Genomic DNA, 15,942 nt, shown 5'->3' on the forward strand with positions numbered 1-15,942 from the left:
ACTTTAGTGTCCCTTTAAAGGGATATTTAAACCCAAATGAAATTCCTCATAAATGTTTAAGTATAGTAATATATGTGGTGTTGTTTTTTTCCTTCTGCCTCCATAGAAGCTGGAATGCATCCTGCATGATTCACAACCCTGACTCTGTTAAATGCTACAAAGCAATTGCTTGATCATTGCTAAAGCTATTTTATCTGTCCCTAACTGGCCACAGGACATCCTGGGGCTGCTAAACAGTGCAAATTTTGTTTTTTAAAAACAAACAAACAAACAAAAAAAACAATATAAATGCTTTTAAAGACATTTATTTTATATAAATCTTTTTCAATGCAGCATTTTTTAAAATTTATTTTACATATAAAAAGTAAAACTACAGAAGCAATACATTATGCAGAATGACACATTAACTAGCGCGCTCTATCTGTCAAAAACTGTCAAAATGCACTGTGATAAGAGGCGGCTTTTAAGGTCTTAGTATTTATCATATGAGCCTATCTAGGTTTAGTTTTCAACAAAGAATACCAAGAGAACAAAGCACATTTGATGGTGAAAGTAAATTGAAAAGTTGTTTCAAATGGCATGCCCTATCTTAACCATGAAAGTTTAATTTTGACTACACCGTCCCTTTTAGATTTTAATGATTAAATTATTTGTGTATTAGCCCTACATTAGTATATACAAAGCAACATATAAAGTACATTTCAAGAAGTAAATTATTCTTACAATTATATGCGAAAGACAACATAATAGTATGTTTATTCATTTTCTGTAAACAAATTACATTGGCATTTATATGGGTTGTTGTTGATGCAGGTTGGAGAACTGCAATATGTTCCCTCAATCTTCTAGTTCATGTATCTAATACAGTATATCAGAATACTCCATATTTATCAAATATTACAATCATTGCAATATATTATCTCTGTCTGTCTAATCCAATTTTATTTAATTTTTTTTGCAGATTCAGTGGGGTGCATGTGCCCTGGTACTCACAGGAAATGCTGTCATTTTTTCCACCATTTTAGGATTTTTCCTAGTTTTTGGAAGCAATGATGACTTCAGTTGGCAGCAATGGTGAATGGCTTGTTAGCCCTTGTAGAACTTGCTCCACAGCGACCATCCATTCAGCCAACAAAGCCATCCTCGTTCTGGTTGAACCAAGCGGGAAGTAGCATGTGGAATTTTAATCACACCTTATCGCCATGCTTTTCGTCATGGGCATTCAGAATGGCTTACCAGGAAAGCTCTTTTACCAAGAAAACATACTTCTTCCTTTTTTATTTTATTTTTATACACGTCGTATTGGGTACTTTATACAGTTATGTTAAAAAGAAATGTTCCTCTAGTCTGTTTCTCAACTATATTGTTCTTTTGCAACACTGGCCACTAATACCCATGCTGTGAAACTACTCCTTGTGCTGGGTATGTTTTCTATCCCGTTTTATTTAAAGCATTATAAAGTCTATCCCATTGCCTCTGTCCGAAAAAATGCATGTGCCCTCACTTTGCTACTGTACAGAAATTTAGAAACATTAGAGTTTGTAGTTTCATTGTGTCTATTATATTGAGGAAACAATGTACACTACTGGAACGTGTTTAAATTTAAAGGGATAGTGTACTGTAAACCTCCCCCCCCCCTTCAATTTGTTCACAGTAATCTCTTTTACCTGCTAGAGTGTATTAAATTGATTGCAAATATTTTTTAGATTTTTTTTTTTGCCTGTTATTGTATCCCTACCTATACTGACAAAAATCCAGTACTTAAATATTGGCCTGGAAAAGCTGTTTAAAGATAACAGGAAAAGAAATTACACTCCCAGTAGGGGGTATGAGAATTAAGTACTAAAATGTACATTTACAATTATTCTCTTAATGTATACAGCTATAAGGTGGCTTTGTGTGTTTGTACAAACAGCGATAAGGGAAGGACAATTTATTTCATTGTAAGATCAGTCCATTTTAATAGGTTTTGGCTTCATAGATTAAAGTTCATATTCAAAAATAAAGGAACAATTCCCAATACATTTTATTCTCTTCAGCTGGTAAAACAAGTCATTGGAATCCAGTTTTACAGTGCACTGTCCCTTTAATTAAATAAGGTAAGGGGGGTGCATTTAATACTTTTGTATTGTGTAAGTTGAAAACCGTTGTTAGCATTAAAATAAGATATTTAAAAAGATAACGGTTGACAAAATAATCAGCTTCTGGGCATTACAAAGGTGCAACCTCATTTGTAGACAAGCTGTAGAGGTCAGTTGTGTTAAAATATGTGGTTTTAATCTCTTGTCTTCATGACTTCCCAAGAGGCCAGGATTTTAAGATCTCTTCTCTTCCGTTCAAATTAAGTTACAGCTTGTGCTCAAGTAGAAATACCCTCTCATTCTCGTGATATCTAAAAAAAAAATAGAACTGACAAATACCATTTTTTTGTTGTTTTGTTATGATGATTTAGCCTGATATGGGCCAATATGTCTACCAAGGAAAGAGTCAAGTTCTAGTGAAGACGTCACATGACTTATCTCGACAACATGATGAATATATTGTTATTTATTTGCACTTGACTTGTTTAAACTATGTTTTTTTATTTTGTTTATGCCATAAGGATGCAGTTCAGGTAGCCCTCAGTTTACGCCGGGGTTAGGTTCCAGAAGCAATGGTTGTAAATCAAAACCGTTGTATATTGAAACCCAGTTTATAATGTAAGTCAATGGGAAGTGAGGGAGTTCGGTTCCAGGCCCCTCTCAAAATTATTATACGTAACACATAATACATTATTTTTAAAGCTTTTAAAATGAAGATTTTAAATGCTAAACAGCATTATAAACCTAATAAAATAATCACACAACACAGACTTCACTTGCATTTTTCTGCAAACAGTTCTTTCTATGCATTCCTATCTGGACTGATTTATAGACAGGAAGATCTTGTTCCTTTGAAATCTGCTTGATAGCTCAGCTCTGGTTAACTGATTAATTTCAGCTTGCTTGGCTTAACTGTAACACAAGTGGACAGCTCCACCTACTGGCTATTTTAATGAATGCACTGCTTCTCAATGCTTTTTCAATAGCAGTCACATGACTTGAAAAAAAAGGTTATTATTCTGAAACGGTGCAAATTGAACCGTTGTTAACCGAGGGCCACCTGTACTGACTAGCTTGTATGATATGATATTCATAGGTCTTCTTAACTTAGGGTATGGCAAAAGCAGGACTCATTCGACTTTCTATACATTTAAGAGTGGCTTTGATTTTTGCGATATTCCCCCTATAAGTTCATTTGAGAGCATAGAAAACCCAATGCTGCAATAATGGCCCTGAGCAAATACTTATGGCTGTTTTTTTATTTTTATATTTGCTATATTGTCAGTTGAATGTCGGCTTTGTACATTTTCTTTTGCACACTAAAGGTTAAATGATATGATGTTAATACTCCCAGATACTACTGCTACATTTAACCCCATTAAAATTGATATGGTCAATGTGATCTAAAAGCCTCCTTATAGCTATAATGGGAACCAGGGCAGCTATATATGAATATATGCTCCTCATCCAGATTTGTCAGATACCTTACCACCTGGGCTATCTCCTTCATTAAGAGATACACATATGGCTGTCTCCAGACCACTTCACTTTAGCCCTTATACTATAGTACTATACCGCCATCCCAACACCAAACCTCCCCCCCCCCCCCAGAGATTTCTCTTACAAGGTAAGCATAGGAAAATGCATGCCTTGAAAACCACATCTAGACTTTTCTTCATTTCCTCCCAAACACCCCTTCAACTAAAGATAATTTATTAGAGGTCTTTCTCTTCTACTTGGGGACAACAATTAGCTAGCTGTTTTATTATCTGGTATGGGGATATATAAATCTATAATCGTTCAAAAAATAACTTAAAAAAATAAGGCTCTGTACTGTTTGTTCAGTATTTACATACCGAATATGATATATTGAGACATTTCTATGGTTCAATTTATTATGCTGTTCTACAACGACCCTTACAGAACACTGCATCTTGTATTATGTATGTTACTTTGTAACATTTGTCCATTGTGATATATGTTCAGCCTACAAATTGTATTATTCTGAATATCTATATTTCTTTATTGCCTTTAATAAAAATTATATCAAAGGAAAAAAAACAAAAAAGGTATGGCAAATATACTAGTACCTAGATGAAACTGATTTCTACAATTAAACCTCACTTTAAAACCCCTTAAATACCCTAAACTACTATAGCTTAATATCCCCTAGACAAATGCAATTAGCTTTACTACAGCTGAAACAAAACGCGTCCATATTAATAAACGGTTTAATATAAAATAAACCCATTTCTGTTCTACTGTTTAATGAAAACAAAATATTTCTATTAAATATGTATCAAACGTTTCAACAAATAAATGTAACATGATGCATCAAAAAAAGTTAAAACTCTCTTCTACGTTAGCTTGTTAATTTCAATTTATTTGGTACAAGTATATCTATATCTATTGGTACAAGTAGTTCAGTGTTTTTGGCAGCCATGTGGCATTATGGAGGAGCAGGATAGCGGCAGTGTAATACTTTGCAATATTATGACGTTTTCTGTTAATTATAAATATTACATACGCTTACTTAAAGGACCAGTCAGTACTGTAGATTTGCATAATCAACAAATGCAAGATAACAAGACAATGCAATAGCACTTAGTCTGAACTTCAAATGAATAGTAGATTTTTTTTTTCTGACAATTTTAAAAGTTATGTCTATTTCCACTCCCCCTGTACCATGTGACAGCCATCAGCCAATCACAAATGCATACACTTACCATGTGACAGCCATCAGCCAATCACACATGCATACACGTTTTATTCTGTGAATTCTTACACATGCTCAGTAGGAGCTGGTGACTCAAAAAGTTTAAATATAGAAAGACTGCACAGATTGTTAATGGAAGTAAATTGGAAAGTAAATTTGCATGCTCTATCTATCTGAATAATGAAAGTTTAATTTTGACTTGAGTGTCCCTTTTTAAATTGATTTAATGATTATTTGTGCAACCAACATTTAAAAAAATATTGGCAGCTAATTGTGGGTTAATACTGGCTTAAATTTTACCTGGGTGGTCAGTAAAATCAGCTGGATGGTGTGCCCATAAAATTAGTCAATGGAAGGGCACTGTAGTTATTTACTGTTGGTGGGTCAAGGTCAGGCTGGTAGCAAAGCCACTACTAGGCTAGCAAGTTTTGCGGGCCCAATGTTCAGTGGTGGAGAAAAATAATCTGTTTATTTTACTGAGTGTTATATTGTAAAGTAAGTGTATCTCCTTTACATAAAGCATAGTGGGGAAATCCCCTTAAAGGGACAGTTTACTCAAAACAAATCTCTCCTTTAATTTGTTTCCAATGATCCACTTTACCTGCTGGAGTGTATTAAATTGTTTACAAGTATTTCCATTAACCTTATATTGACATTTGAATTAGTTTATTTAGTCTGTGGTATCCCCACCTATTCTAAAAGTTTTTGGACTCGAGGCCAAGCTGTGTTACCCAGCCAGTAGAAGAAATTACACTCCCAGTGGGTTATAGAAAAGATAAGGTAATAAAATGTTAATTTTCCATTGTTCTCTCCAAGTATTGGTGATTGGTTTATGGACAGATATAAGATAAAGAAGCAGGAATATGTACACAATGTGATAAAGTAATGAGATCTGATTATACCTACAAGCTCGTCCCATTTTATTAGGTTGTGGTTTCAAAATACAAAATCGGCTAATTCATATAAACAAACCTTAAAAAAGCAAATCTCATACATTTTGTACTCTGCAGCTGGTAACAAAAAAAATAATAATTGGAAACACATTAAGGGGAAAACAATTTTAAAGTATAGTGTCCCTTTAATGAGATACATTGTTCCCAATCCCAAGGTAAAATTGTCCCTGAGAGGTCTTGTAATACTTGACAATGCATTTATAGAATCTCTCCAGATCAGAGAGCTTTAGAGAATTGGACCCCTGGTCTCTTCCGAAACAAGTATTACAAGTAGATAAGAAAAATAACTTTATATTAAGCATCACCTTCCCTTTGTGACACTTTTGAGACAAATAAAAACTTTGTATTATAAAAAAATGTTTTACCCCATTAGCGCATCGTTTTCGTATTATTATTGTGGATGGAGTATCAACCTTTGTAATATCTCTGCAGTGCAGCCCATCAGGATATCAGTTTGCAGCAGAGACATACTGAACTCTAGCAATGCTATTAATCTTCACTTAGAAGCTAGGGTTAGGTGCTGTATTTAGAAGTTATAGTAACCCCTTTGAATACGAGAGAGGGCAGCAATACAGTTGCATATGTGTGTAGAATCGACGACCACGTTATTTCATTTTTACTAATAATGTTTACATCAGAACTTTGTTCCGATGTGAACACTATTATCCCTCCACAAAGAGGTTAAAGGAATATTTTTCATTTATTTTTCACCTTCATTATCTCACATGCAGAGCTTACCGCTTGAATGCTGTGAGGGATACATTGTATTTAGAAACGGTGTATTGCAGCCCTATTTGATGGCCTAGATAAAAAGTGCATTCCCACAAACCCACAATGTTTATTTAGTGAAATTCCAGCCTTTTACTGAATATCTGTTTTGTTTGTCACATGCATCCATTAAGGTTTAAGGTCTATTTGATGGCTGTTTGCCACCCTTATAAGACGGTTGACTTACATTGAATTGATAAATAAACCTAAAGGTAAAGCATTAAGTATATTGGAACAGCAGTCATTACATTTAATCCATTATACACTGTATTAAATATCGCATAGTCTCTATAGCTACAATATAAAATGTGTGTTACATTTCTACCCACTAGGTATTTAGTAGTGGAGCAAAAAATGTCCTTATTGAAAAATAAATAACACATTTTTGGCATCTCTTGTTAATAGGTGAGATATTTGTGTTTAAAACTTTTATTCCTGTCATACTATAGTTTCTTATATATGGTAGTAGCATGAAAAGTGAAGCAGTCTTCACGTTTCTGATGTTTTATTTTTTATTTTTATATATATATAATAATTGTTAGGGATGATTTTTTTTGTAGATCAGTATAGAGCCATTGATAGTCTCTTAGTATATTCAGCATAAATACGTGTTTGTTGTTTTTTTAGTTGCTTAGTATTGATATTGGGATACACTTAAATAATGGTGTGTGTGTGTATATATATGTGTGTGTGTATGGGTATATATATATAATATAGAATTTAAGTGTATCCCAATATCGATACTAAGCAACTAAAACACACACACACATATATATATATATATATATATATATATATATATAAATGTAGAAAGAAAAAAGCCATATGCTGTCTTAAATAAAACGTCCAGTTTATTGGTCAATCTTAAAAGTATTGACAGTACTCAAACGAAAAAGTCTATATATATATATATATTATTCATGAGCCTCCCTCTGACTATGAGTGCCGCTATTTTGGAACGTAGGTTTTTAGAACAAGTATCTGAAGGAAAGTTGCTGCCCATGTACTAACCACGTCACTACTGGAATGCAATGAAATCTAGATTTCAGCATCTTGGCACCCACAACAAGAGAAAGGCAGGTAATAACCGCAATACTATACAGTACTTATAAAATGTATTTGGTATTTAATTCCCCTTTAAAACCTAAACTGTAATTGGCCTTTGATGAATATAGTTTGTCTTTTATTTATTTTTTAATTAAATTTAAAGCAAAGATTGTGCAACAGGACAGTCGCATTGGTATGTTGTGTAGACTTACAGTATGTCGATCATAAACTCTGTTGATATTGAAAGGTCTTTACTTATACACATTATGTCTGTAATATTACCTATTTATATACATGCACTTCTTAAATTTTCTGTTTTTATTTTTCGTCACTTTAAACCATTAATACATTAATGGAATCATAGCTTTATTTAAAAAAATAAAGTGTCATATACATTTCTAGAGATTTATATGGGATCTCGCAAGCAAAAACATTTAAACACTGCATTAGTATGTTTGTCCTGAAAAAAAGAGGCTGCATTTAAGCTGATGGAAAATGAGAATGTTAGTAAAAAGAAAAAAAGTTGGTTTCTGGAATCTTTTTATATATTTTTTTTTATTAAGAAAGCTAAGATTTTGAGGACTTTAACTGACAGTTACAGTAATATATATATTGTTTTTTTGGGGGTGTTTATCATCATTGTAATTTGTAAGTATTCTTAAATTGTTAATAACTTTATACATTGCACAGGTATTTGAATGTTTAGTTCAGATGGGGCTGGATACTATGTTAAATGTGCATCATCATAAATTAACACCCTGTTGTTTATCTGGTAATATATATTTAATTTGTTTCTTGTGCACATGAGTTTGTGTGGTGTTTTTTTTTTTTTTTTTTTTTCTTGTTTTTTTTTTTAAATAGAACAATTATCTATTACTTTTTTAAAATGCAATTCCTATGCTAGGCAACACCTATTATAAGATCACTTGCTTCAGACAGATAATTAAAGGGACATTAAACACTAAATAAACCATTGGTAGAATGGTGTATTCAGAGCAAATATTAGCCTGAGAATAATATATACATGTATTTTTATTTAAATAACGTAAGTTTTTACAATTTTGAAAAAACAAGAGTAACATTCTTTTGGTCATAAAGCAGTGGCTGCTGCCATATTGTAACTTAGGTTTTTTTTTTCTGCTAAGACCAATTAGAGACCATTTAGATGGCCTACTAGAGTGTGCAACCAATGACAGTGTGGATTACATTTTTGTCTGCACTTGCACTTTTAACAGGAATTTGGGAAGCCCACAATATTCAGAATTAAATTACAAGAAAAGGGAACAAAATAAATAATGAAAGTATATTGCAAAGTTGTTTTACTACATACAATTAAACATGTTTTATTATTTCAGTGTTTAATGTCCCTTTTAATGTATTATTCTGTTTTACTTGAATGTATTGGAATTGGCCTGAACATTCTCATTTCGCAGGATTTTGTTTTTGTTTTTAAATGTCTTTATCCCTAGAGTGCACACACAGTAGTCACACAACAATGAAAAAGCTTCAATAACAGCCTCCTAAACAGAATTAAGAAACTTCAAAAGGTCATATAAGCAAAAATAGGCTACAATCTGTATGTTAATCAAGTGGCACCAATTTAAGGTATAACCCCATATTATAACACACAAAAACAAAAATAAATAATAAAATTAATTAGCCAAGTTGTGTTTTTTTTGACATCTTACCTCTGCTGTGAATAAAAAAAAAATTAAACTGAGCATTGGTAAGTCACTAACATTAAGGGCAAGATTTATGATGAGGCGAATGCCCCGACCGGTTGCTGCCTCACTTATTTGAGCCTGCAACTGATATATATGAAGCAGCTGACTGACAAGCCCTACATTCATGCAATTGGTTGCGTAAGGTTAGGGGGGCAGCATTGCACGAGCGGTCCGTCATCCAATGATAAATATGGGGAAGATATCCACCTCACAATTTGCATTAAAGTGTGGACAGGTTCACAACTTGTGAATCCTGTCTGCTCGCAAATTGCTAAATCTTGCCCTAAGTATGGCTGCAAATTTGTGTTGAGAAAAAAAAACAAATTGTTTCAAATTTATTAGATTTTTTTTTTTTTTTTTTTTAAAGGTTAATTAAAAATGTATCCAATTGCTATGTGCTTATTTAACTAATAGTGTCCTAGGGCTCCATGTCAATTCATCCATCATTGTAGACGCGGATAAACTCGCCGTTACTCGCCGCGGGCGAAATGGTGTCCGCTGTCGCTATGTACTAATAATCCCCCAAAAAATAGACACGTCTAGCCCGCTGCGAGCAGTGGCGGAATATTGATAAATTTGACGCCTCCCTCGCCGCGACTATTTTGTGCAGTATGCAGCAAACCAATATAATTTTTGCAACTTTCTCAAGTGCATACTGCATAGCACCACCAGAACGATCAAGATATCAAAACCGCATTTTCAAACCGCATGTACATGAGTACCCTCCATCTCCTAATAGAAGATATAAAAATAATTATAAAGATTGACAACAATACAAATTTAAAATATACAGATTACTCTTTAATTACAGTCAACAAATTGGGCGCAATTTATGTACATGGAAATGAGAGACAAATTAGACGCCAATTATGCATGGAAATGAGAGACAAATTAGACGCCAGTTATCCTTACCTAGAAGCCATCCTTCAGGCATATTTCCGTCCGAAATGAACAATGTAAGTACAAGGCTGATATTACTGCCTTTTTTATATATGTCTAGACTGGCGTTAAGAGTGACTTTCCTATTGTTTTGTACCTTGCCCGCCACCTAAAAGGTGGCGAGGCAAAAATAACGAGGTGGGAGCGGAAATTGTCGCGAGCGGACAAATAGATTTTTTAGTACATTCGTTTTTGGCGAGTTGGTGGTCAAATGTGTGTAATTACAGTGAAAAATGGAGAGGTAGCGAGGTTTGGCGGATAAGTACGCCCGCAATTTTAAAGATGCGAGTTTGAACATAGTTGACGACTTTGTACATATCAGTTTGCGAGTTTTGACGCAAGATTTGTTGCGGGTAGCTCGCTGACTGCTTAGTACATGGAGCCCCTAATCTCTTTTAAGGTTTATTCGCTAAGACATTTTATTTTATGCAGGTCCATGATGCTGGTTCATTATTTTGATATGCTGAAACCTTGCTTGTAATAAATGTTGTGGAAGGTTAATTTTTTGGCCATGTAACAGAAGTTCGTGTGCATTTCCTATCTATTTCTGTATTTTCTTTTTATTATTTCTTCCTTTCATAATGGTCTCTTTGACCAAAAAACAAACAAACAATATAGACTGATGTATTTAAAATAGTTGTCAAGTGTGATGTTTTATTATCTGGCTAAGATGTTAATGACAAAGCTAAATTCCAATCTATAATAGTTCTATTCTCATGCCAAAAAGTCATCATGGTAGCACTCGTAATATAAATGTATTATAAATACACCATTGTTTCTTCCAGTTTGCTAAGCATCCTGCCTGAGACATTTATGTTGGTAAGCACCCATGCATTCACCTTGCTTACTGTTATATACATAAATAAAACACTGACTGTTCTTAAACTTTTACTAATTCATGTAAGAAGTTATTGTCTACTACACTGATTTTCAAACCTGTTCTCAAGCCTCCCTAACAGGCCAGATTGTGTGGATATCTGAACTAGAGCACAGGTCAAATATTCATCTGAGTAGTAAACATGGTTATTAACCTGCACGCACCAAAGGTAATCCTGAAAATCTGTCCTGTTAGGGACTAGTAGAACCAGTGGACTAGTACTTTTCCCCCCAAAAAATGCAATTTAAAGTGACACGAAACCCAAAATGTTTCTTTGATGATTCAGATAGAACATACAATTTTAAACAACATTTTAATTTACTTCTATTTTGCTTCATTCTTTAGATATCTTTTGTTGAAGAAATAGCAATGCACATGGGTGAGCCAATCACACGAGGCATCTATGTACAGCCACCAATCAGCAGCTAATGAGCCTATTTAGATATGCTTTTCAACAAAGGATATCAGGAGAATTAAACAAATAAGAAAATAGAAGTAAATTGTAAAATTGTTTAAAAATGCATGCTCTTTCTAATTCATGAAAGAAAAAACTTGGGTTTCATGTCCCTTTAAGTTGGTTTGATTGGTTTCTTCCCTTAAATTCTCATGTACGCTGAGGACTTTTATGTTTGAATTTGCCTATAATGCTGTTATTTTCTTCTGAATTTTGACATTTTTGAGATGATCGTAATTGGACCTGCAAGCTAATTAACTGTAGCGCTAGCAGTGGGTTTTCTATTTTTTCTCTTTTTGTCATTCTTTATTTGTATATAATATGCACAATCGTTCCATACTAAACCACAAAACAGGCACTTACTGAGATTTTCGTTTTATAAGTCGCCCAATTTCCCTTTTCATATAATCCGTTAATAGTACTATTGTAGAGTATTCATAACTGTTTTGTGTGTAACATTATAGAGTTGCCCAATATTTATTCAAAAAATAGAAATGACAAAGTAGAATAAACAGTTTAAACATATATAGTGAATGCACATTTTTAAAGACTATATATTTATTAAATATATATTGTGGGTTTAACCTACATAAACATTACTGGTATAACATAATTTATCTTCTTTAAAGTGAATGTAAATTTTGAAGATAAAGTGCCCGTTTTTTAAAAAATTCGATTAAAAACAGGGGCACTTTAATTCAGCAAAATTTACATTTCACTTGTGTTGTGAAAATACCTTTTTAATCTTGACAGCCGCTGCATCGCCTGTCGCAAAGCTTCTTCCTGGGTCTAAAACGAGGAATCCGGCTTCCTCCAATCACGGCGTTGTATCAGACACTGATTCCCTCGGGGGGGAAAGCCGTGATTGGAGGATGACCGATCCGTTATTTCTGACGTAGGAAGAGGCTTGCGACGACCGGGGGAAGCTGGAGCGGCTGTCAAGATTAAAAGGTAAGTATTTTCACAACACGAGTAAAATGTAAAATCAAGCAAGGGATCCTCAGGGCTATGTAGGTTTCATTTTTGCATTCATGAGAAGTTGTATTTTCTGTGTAAGATAGAAATCTATAGAACAGTTTCTTCAATGTTTGTGTTTTCAATAACCCAAACTGACATATCTTCACATTTTTTGTTGAACAGTGAAGTAGATGTGGCAGATTATTTATTCCAAAGGACTAACTGAATTTATTTTAAAATAGATTATACGTTTTTTGGGATAGAAAAAGAAGTTGTTGCTGTATTGGTCCCACAGATTTTATCTACATCTGAAAAAAACCTGTGAGGTCTTGATAGCTTATTGAATAAAAAAAAAACTTGATTTTGTTGGTCCAGGAAAAGGTATCACAATCTACTAAAGGAAGTCTTTGGAAGTGATACATGAAAAGTCCAAATTAAACGTGTGTTATTCACATAGACCGTGCAGTTTTAAACATCTTTTCAATTTCTTTTTATTATCTAACCAAGCTTTGTTTTCTTGGTATCCTTTGTTGAAAAGCATAATTGGGTAGCTTCATAAGCAGCAACATACTATTGGGAGCGATCCGGTGATTGGTGGCTGCACATATATGCCTCATGTCATTGATTTATCAGATGTGTTCAGCTAGCTCCCAGCAATGCATTGCTGCCCCTTCACAAAGGATTCCAAAAGCAAGTTTCAATAAGCAAGTTTGATAATAGAAGGTAAATGGAAACTTGTTATCTGAATCATGTAAGAACATTTTTGGATTTCACGTCCCTTTTTGTTTACTGTGCATGTAATATACTTGTTTATATACATGCTGTCTAGAGCAGACATCCGCAAACTTGGCCCTCTAGAGGTTTTGGAACTACATTTCCCATGATGCTCAGCCAGCATATAGGCATAAATTAGACAGCCAAATAGCTAGCATAGGCAGTGTGCAGCATTTAAAAAACCTAGAGTACAGATATGGGGGGTCTTGCCTCACTAGGGAGCTTAGGACAAATCACAATTTATACACAAAAACATGGTGTTTAATGTCCTATTGACTATTCATAGGTTCTTGGAAAGGCTTAAAGGGACACTGAACCCAAATTCAGATAGAGCATGACATTTTAAGCAACTTTCTAATTTACTCCTATTATCGCATTTTCTTCATTCTCTTGGTATCTTTATTTGAAATCCAAGAATGTAAGTTTAGATGCCAGACCCTTTTTGGTGAACAACCTGGGCTGTTCTTGCTGATTGGTGGATAAATTCATCCACCAATAAAAAAGTGCTGTCTAAAGCCTGAACCAATAAAAAGCTTAGATGCCTTTTTCAAATAAAGATAGCAAGAGAACGAAGAAAAATTGATAAGAGGAGTAAATTAGAAAGTTGCTTAAAATTGCATGCTCTATCTGAATCACAAAAGAAAACATTTGGGTTCAGTGTCCCTTTAAATGGACATGAAACACATTTTTTATTTTGTGATTCAGATAGAGCATACAGTTTTATTCAACTTTCCAATTTCTATAATCAAATTTGCTTTATTCTCTTAATATCCTTCTGAAATAGCAAAAATGCACTACTGGGAGCTAGCTGAACACATATGTAAGCTAATGACAAGAGGTATATATGTGCAGCTGTCAATCAGCTAGCTCCCAGTAATGCATTGCTTTTTCTGAGCCTACCAATCTATGTCTTTCAACATTGCATACCAAGAAAACAAAGCAAATTTAGTAACATAAGTAAATTGGAAATTTGTTTAAAATTGCAAGCTCTATCTGAATCAGGAAAGTTTAGTGTTGGCTGTACTATCCCTTTTATATGCAGACCTTATCTTAAAAAAAAATTGTCATACACTGTTGTAAACAATAGTAAAGAGTTTTTGCAATAAATATTTTAATTTAGATTATTTCTTTGGCGGCAAAATATGTTTATCCCCTTAAGGACCAGCGACGTACCCTGTATGTTGCTGGCCTTTTTTTGGGACTTGATTGTTTTATAGCGCGGTCTTGCCACCAGTGTTGAGACTGCTCTATTCCACAAAGCCTGCTGGAGGGAGGGCATTAATAGCGTGTTCTTGCTAGACTTGTGCTATTATGTCCTGAAAAAACCCTTAACGACCAGTGACATACAGGGTACATTGTGGTCATTAAGGGGTTAAAAATATTCACTTGTGTTCCAACATTGGCCAGCATCTTCTTCTCATTCAACCATGTCTGCTACTGAGTAACCTCAAGACTAGAACAATTCATAAGCTGTTTTTAACTAGGCACCTTATATCATTTAACGTCCAGCATTATTTCTGTTTTAATGTGTTTATTCTTGTAAATATGGCAATTGCACACTTGTGGATTTCCTGTAATAGACAACCACAATGTTTTCATGTATTATGCACTGAAATGCTGTTGTCTTTCTCTGTACAAAAATTACAAAAAAAAATACATTTTTGAAAAAAATAAAACTTTTAAGTATGACAAATGATAAAGAGTCTGAATGTTTTTATTTGATTTTCTCGTAAATTAACTAAAAATTATACAAAATAATTTTATTAAGCAATTTATCTTGTATCTCTTAAACATAAAAGGGCAAAAAGAAAATGATCTGTGATCTATACAAGTAATAGTGCAATAATAAAATGCTCCCCTACATATTTAAAGTTCCCTCCAGAGCAGCAGTGCACGTCTGGTAGCTAGTTGAACACATTGGGTGAGCTAATGACAAGCATATGTGCATAGCCACCAATCACTAGCTAGCTTCCAGTAGTGCATTGCTCCAGAGCATATCTGGGTATGCTTTTCAAAAAAGGTTACCAAGAGAACAAAGTACATTTGATAGTAAAACTAAAATGCATGCTCTATCTGAACCATGAAATTTTCATTTTGACTTTCATGTCTCGCTTAAAGGGATATTAAACAATATTCCTTTAGTAAAAACAAATATGTTATATCAAAATAAACCTAAAAAGAAACCTGTAAATAAATAATACTAATCGGCAAACAATTTACTTTTTTCTTACAAAATTAGCACTTTTTCAGTGTAGCCACTGGCCTAAGGGAGATGAGAGCTGACATATTGCTAACTTAAATTCTGACTCTTCTGAGCATGTGCGAAACTGATTACCTGTTTATCTAGTATTCGGTTATAGTAAACCAGCTCATGTTACTCTAAACATTTTATGACATCACGCTAGATACAGACCCCTTGTAGGGCTGTGAGAGGAAGTAATGTACCCTGCACAAAAGAAGTTTAAAAATAAGAAAAATAACCCCTTAAGGACACAGCTTCAGTTTGCTCAATTGTTTCATGACGGAATAATCCCGTCATTGGTCCTTAAAGTGAGAAATAAAAGGTAAAATTGTTTTAAAATGATGAATAATACATATTGCAATTATTTATATTAGTTATAAGCCACTACTCGGCGTACCCTGTGGATGTAC

At 33.9% G+C, this 15,942-nt stretch overlaps 1 protein-coding gene across 1 annotated transcript in view; it reads left to right on the top strand.

The window, feature by feature from the left end:
* Nucleotides 1–9,225, top strand: part of LOC128649811 (leptin receptor overlapping transcript-like 1) — a 57,393-nt gene extending 48,168 nt beyond the window's left edge. The window contains exon 4 of the mRNA XM_053703287.1: nt 962–9,225. Coding sequence (XP_053559262.1) covers nt 962–1,078 — 117 coding nt within the window. The 3' untranslated portion in view covers nt 1,079–9,225. The remainder of the gene's footprint in view (nt 1–961) is intronic.
* The last annotated feature ends 6,717 nt before the right edge of the window (nt 9,226–15,942 follow it).

Source organism: Bombina bombina, chromosome 2, assembly GCF_027579735.1.
Source record: "Bombina bombina isolate aBomBom1 chromosome 2, aBomBom1.pri, whole genome shotgun sequence".
Classification (NCBI taxonomy): Eukaryota; Metazoa; Chordata; class Amphibia; order Anura; family Bombinatoridae; genus Bombina; species Bombina bombina.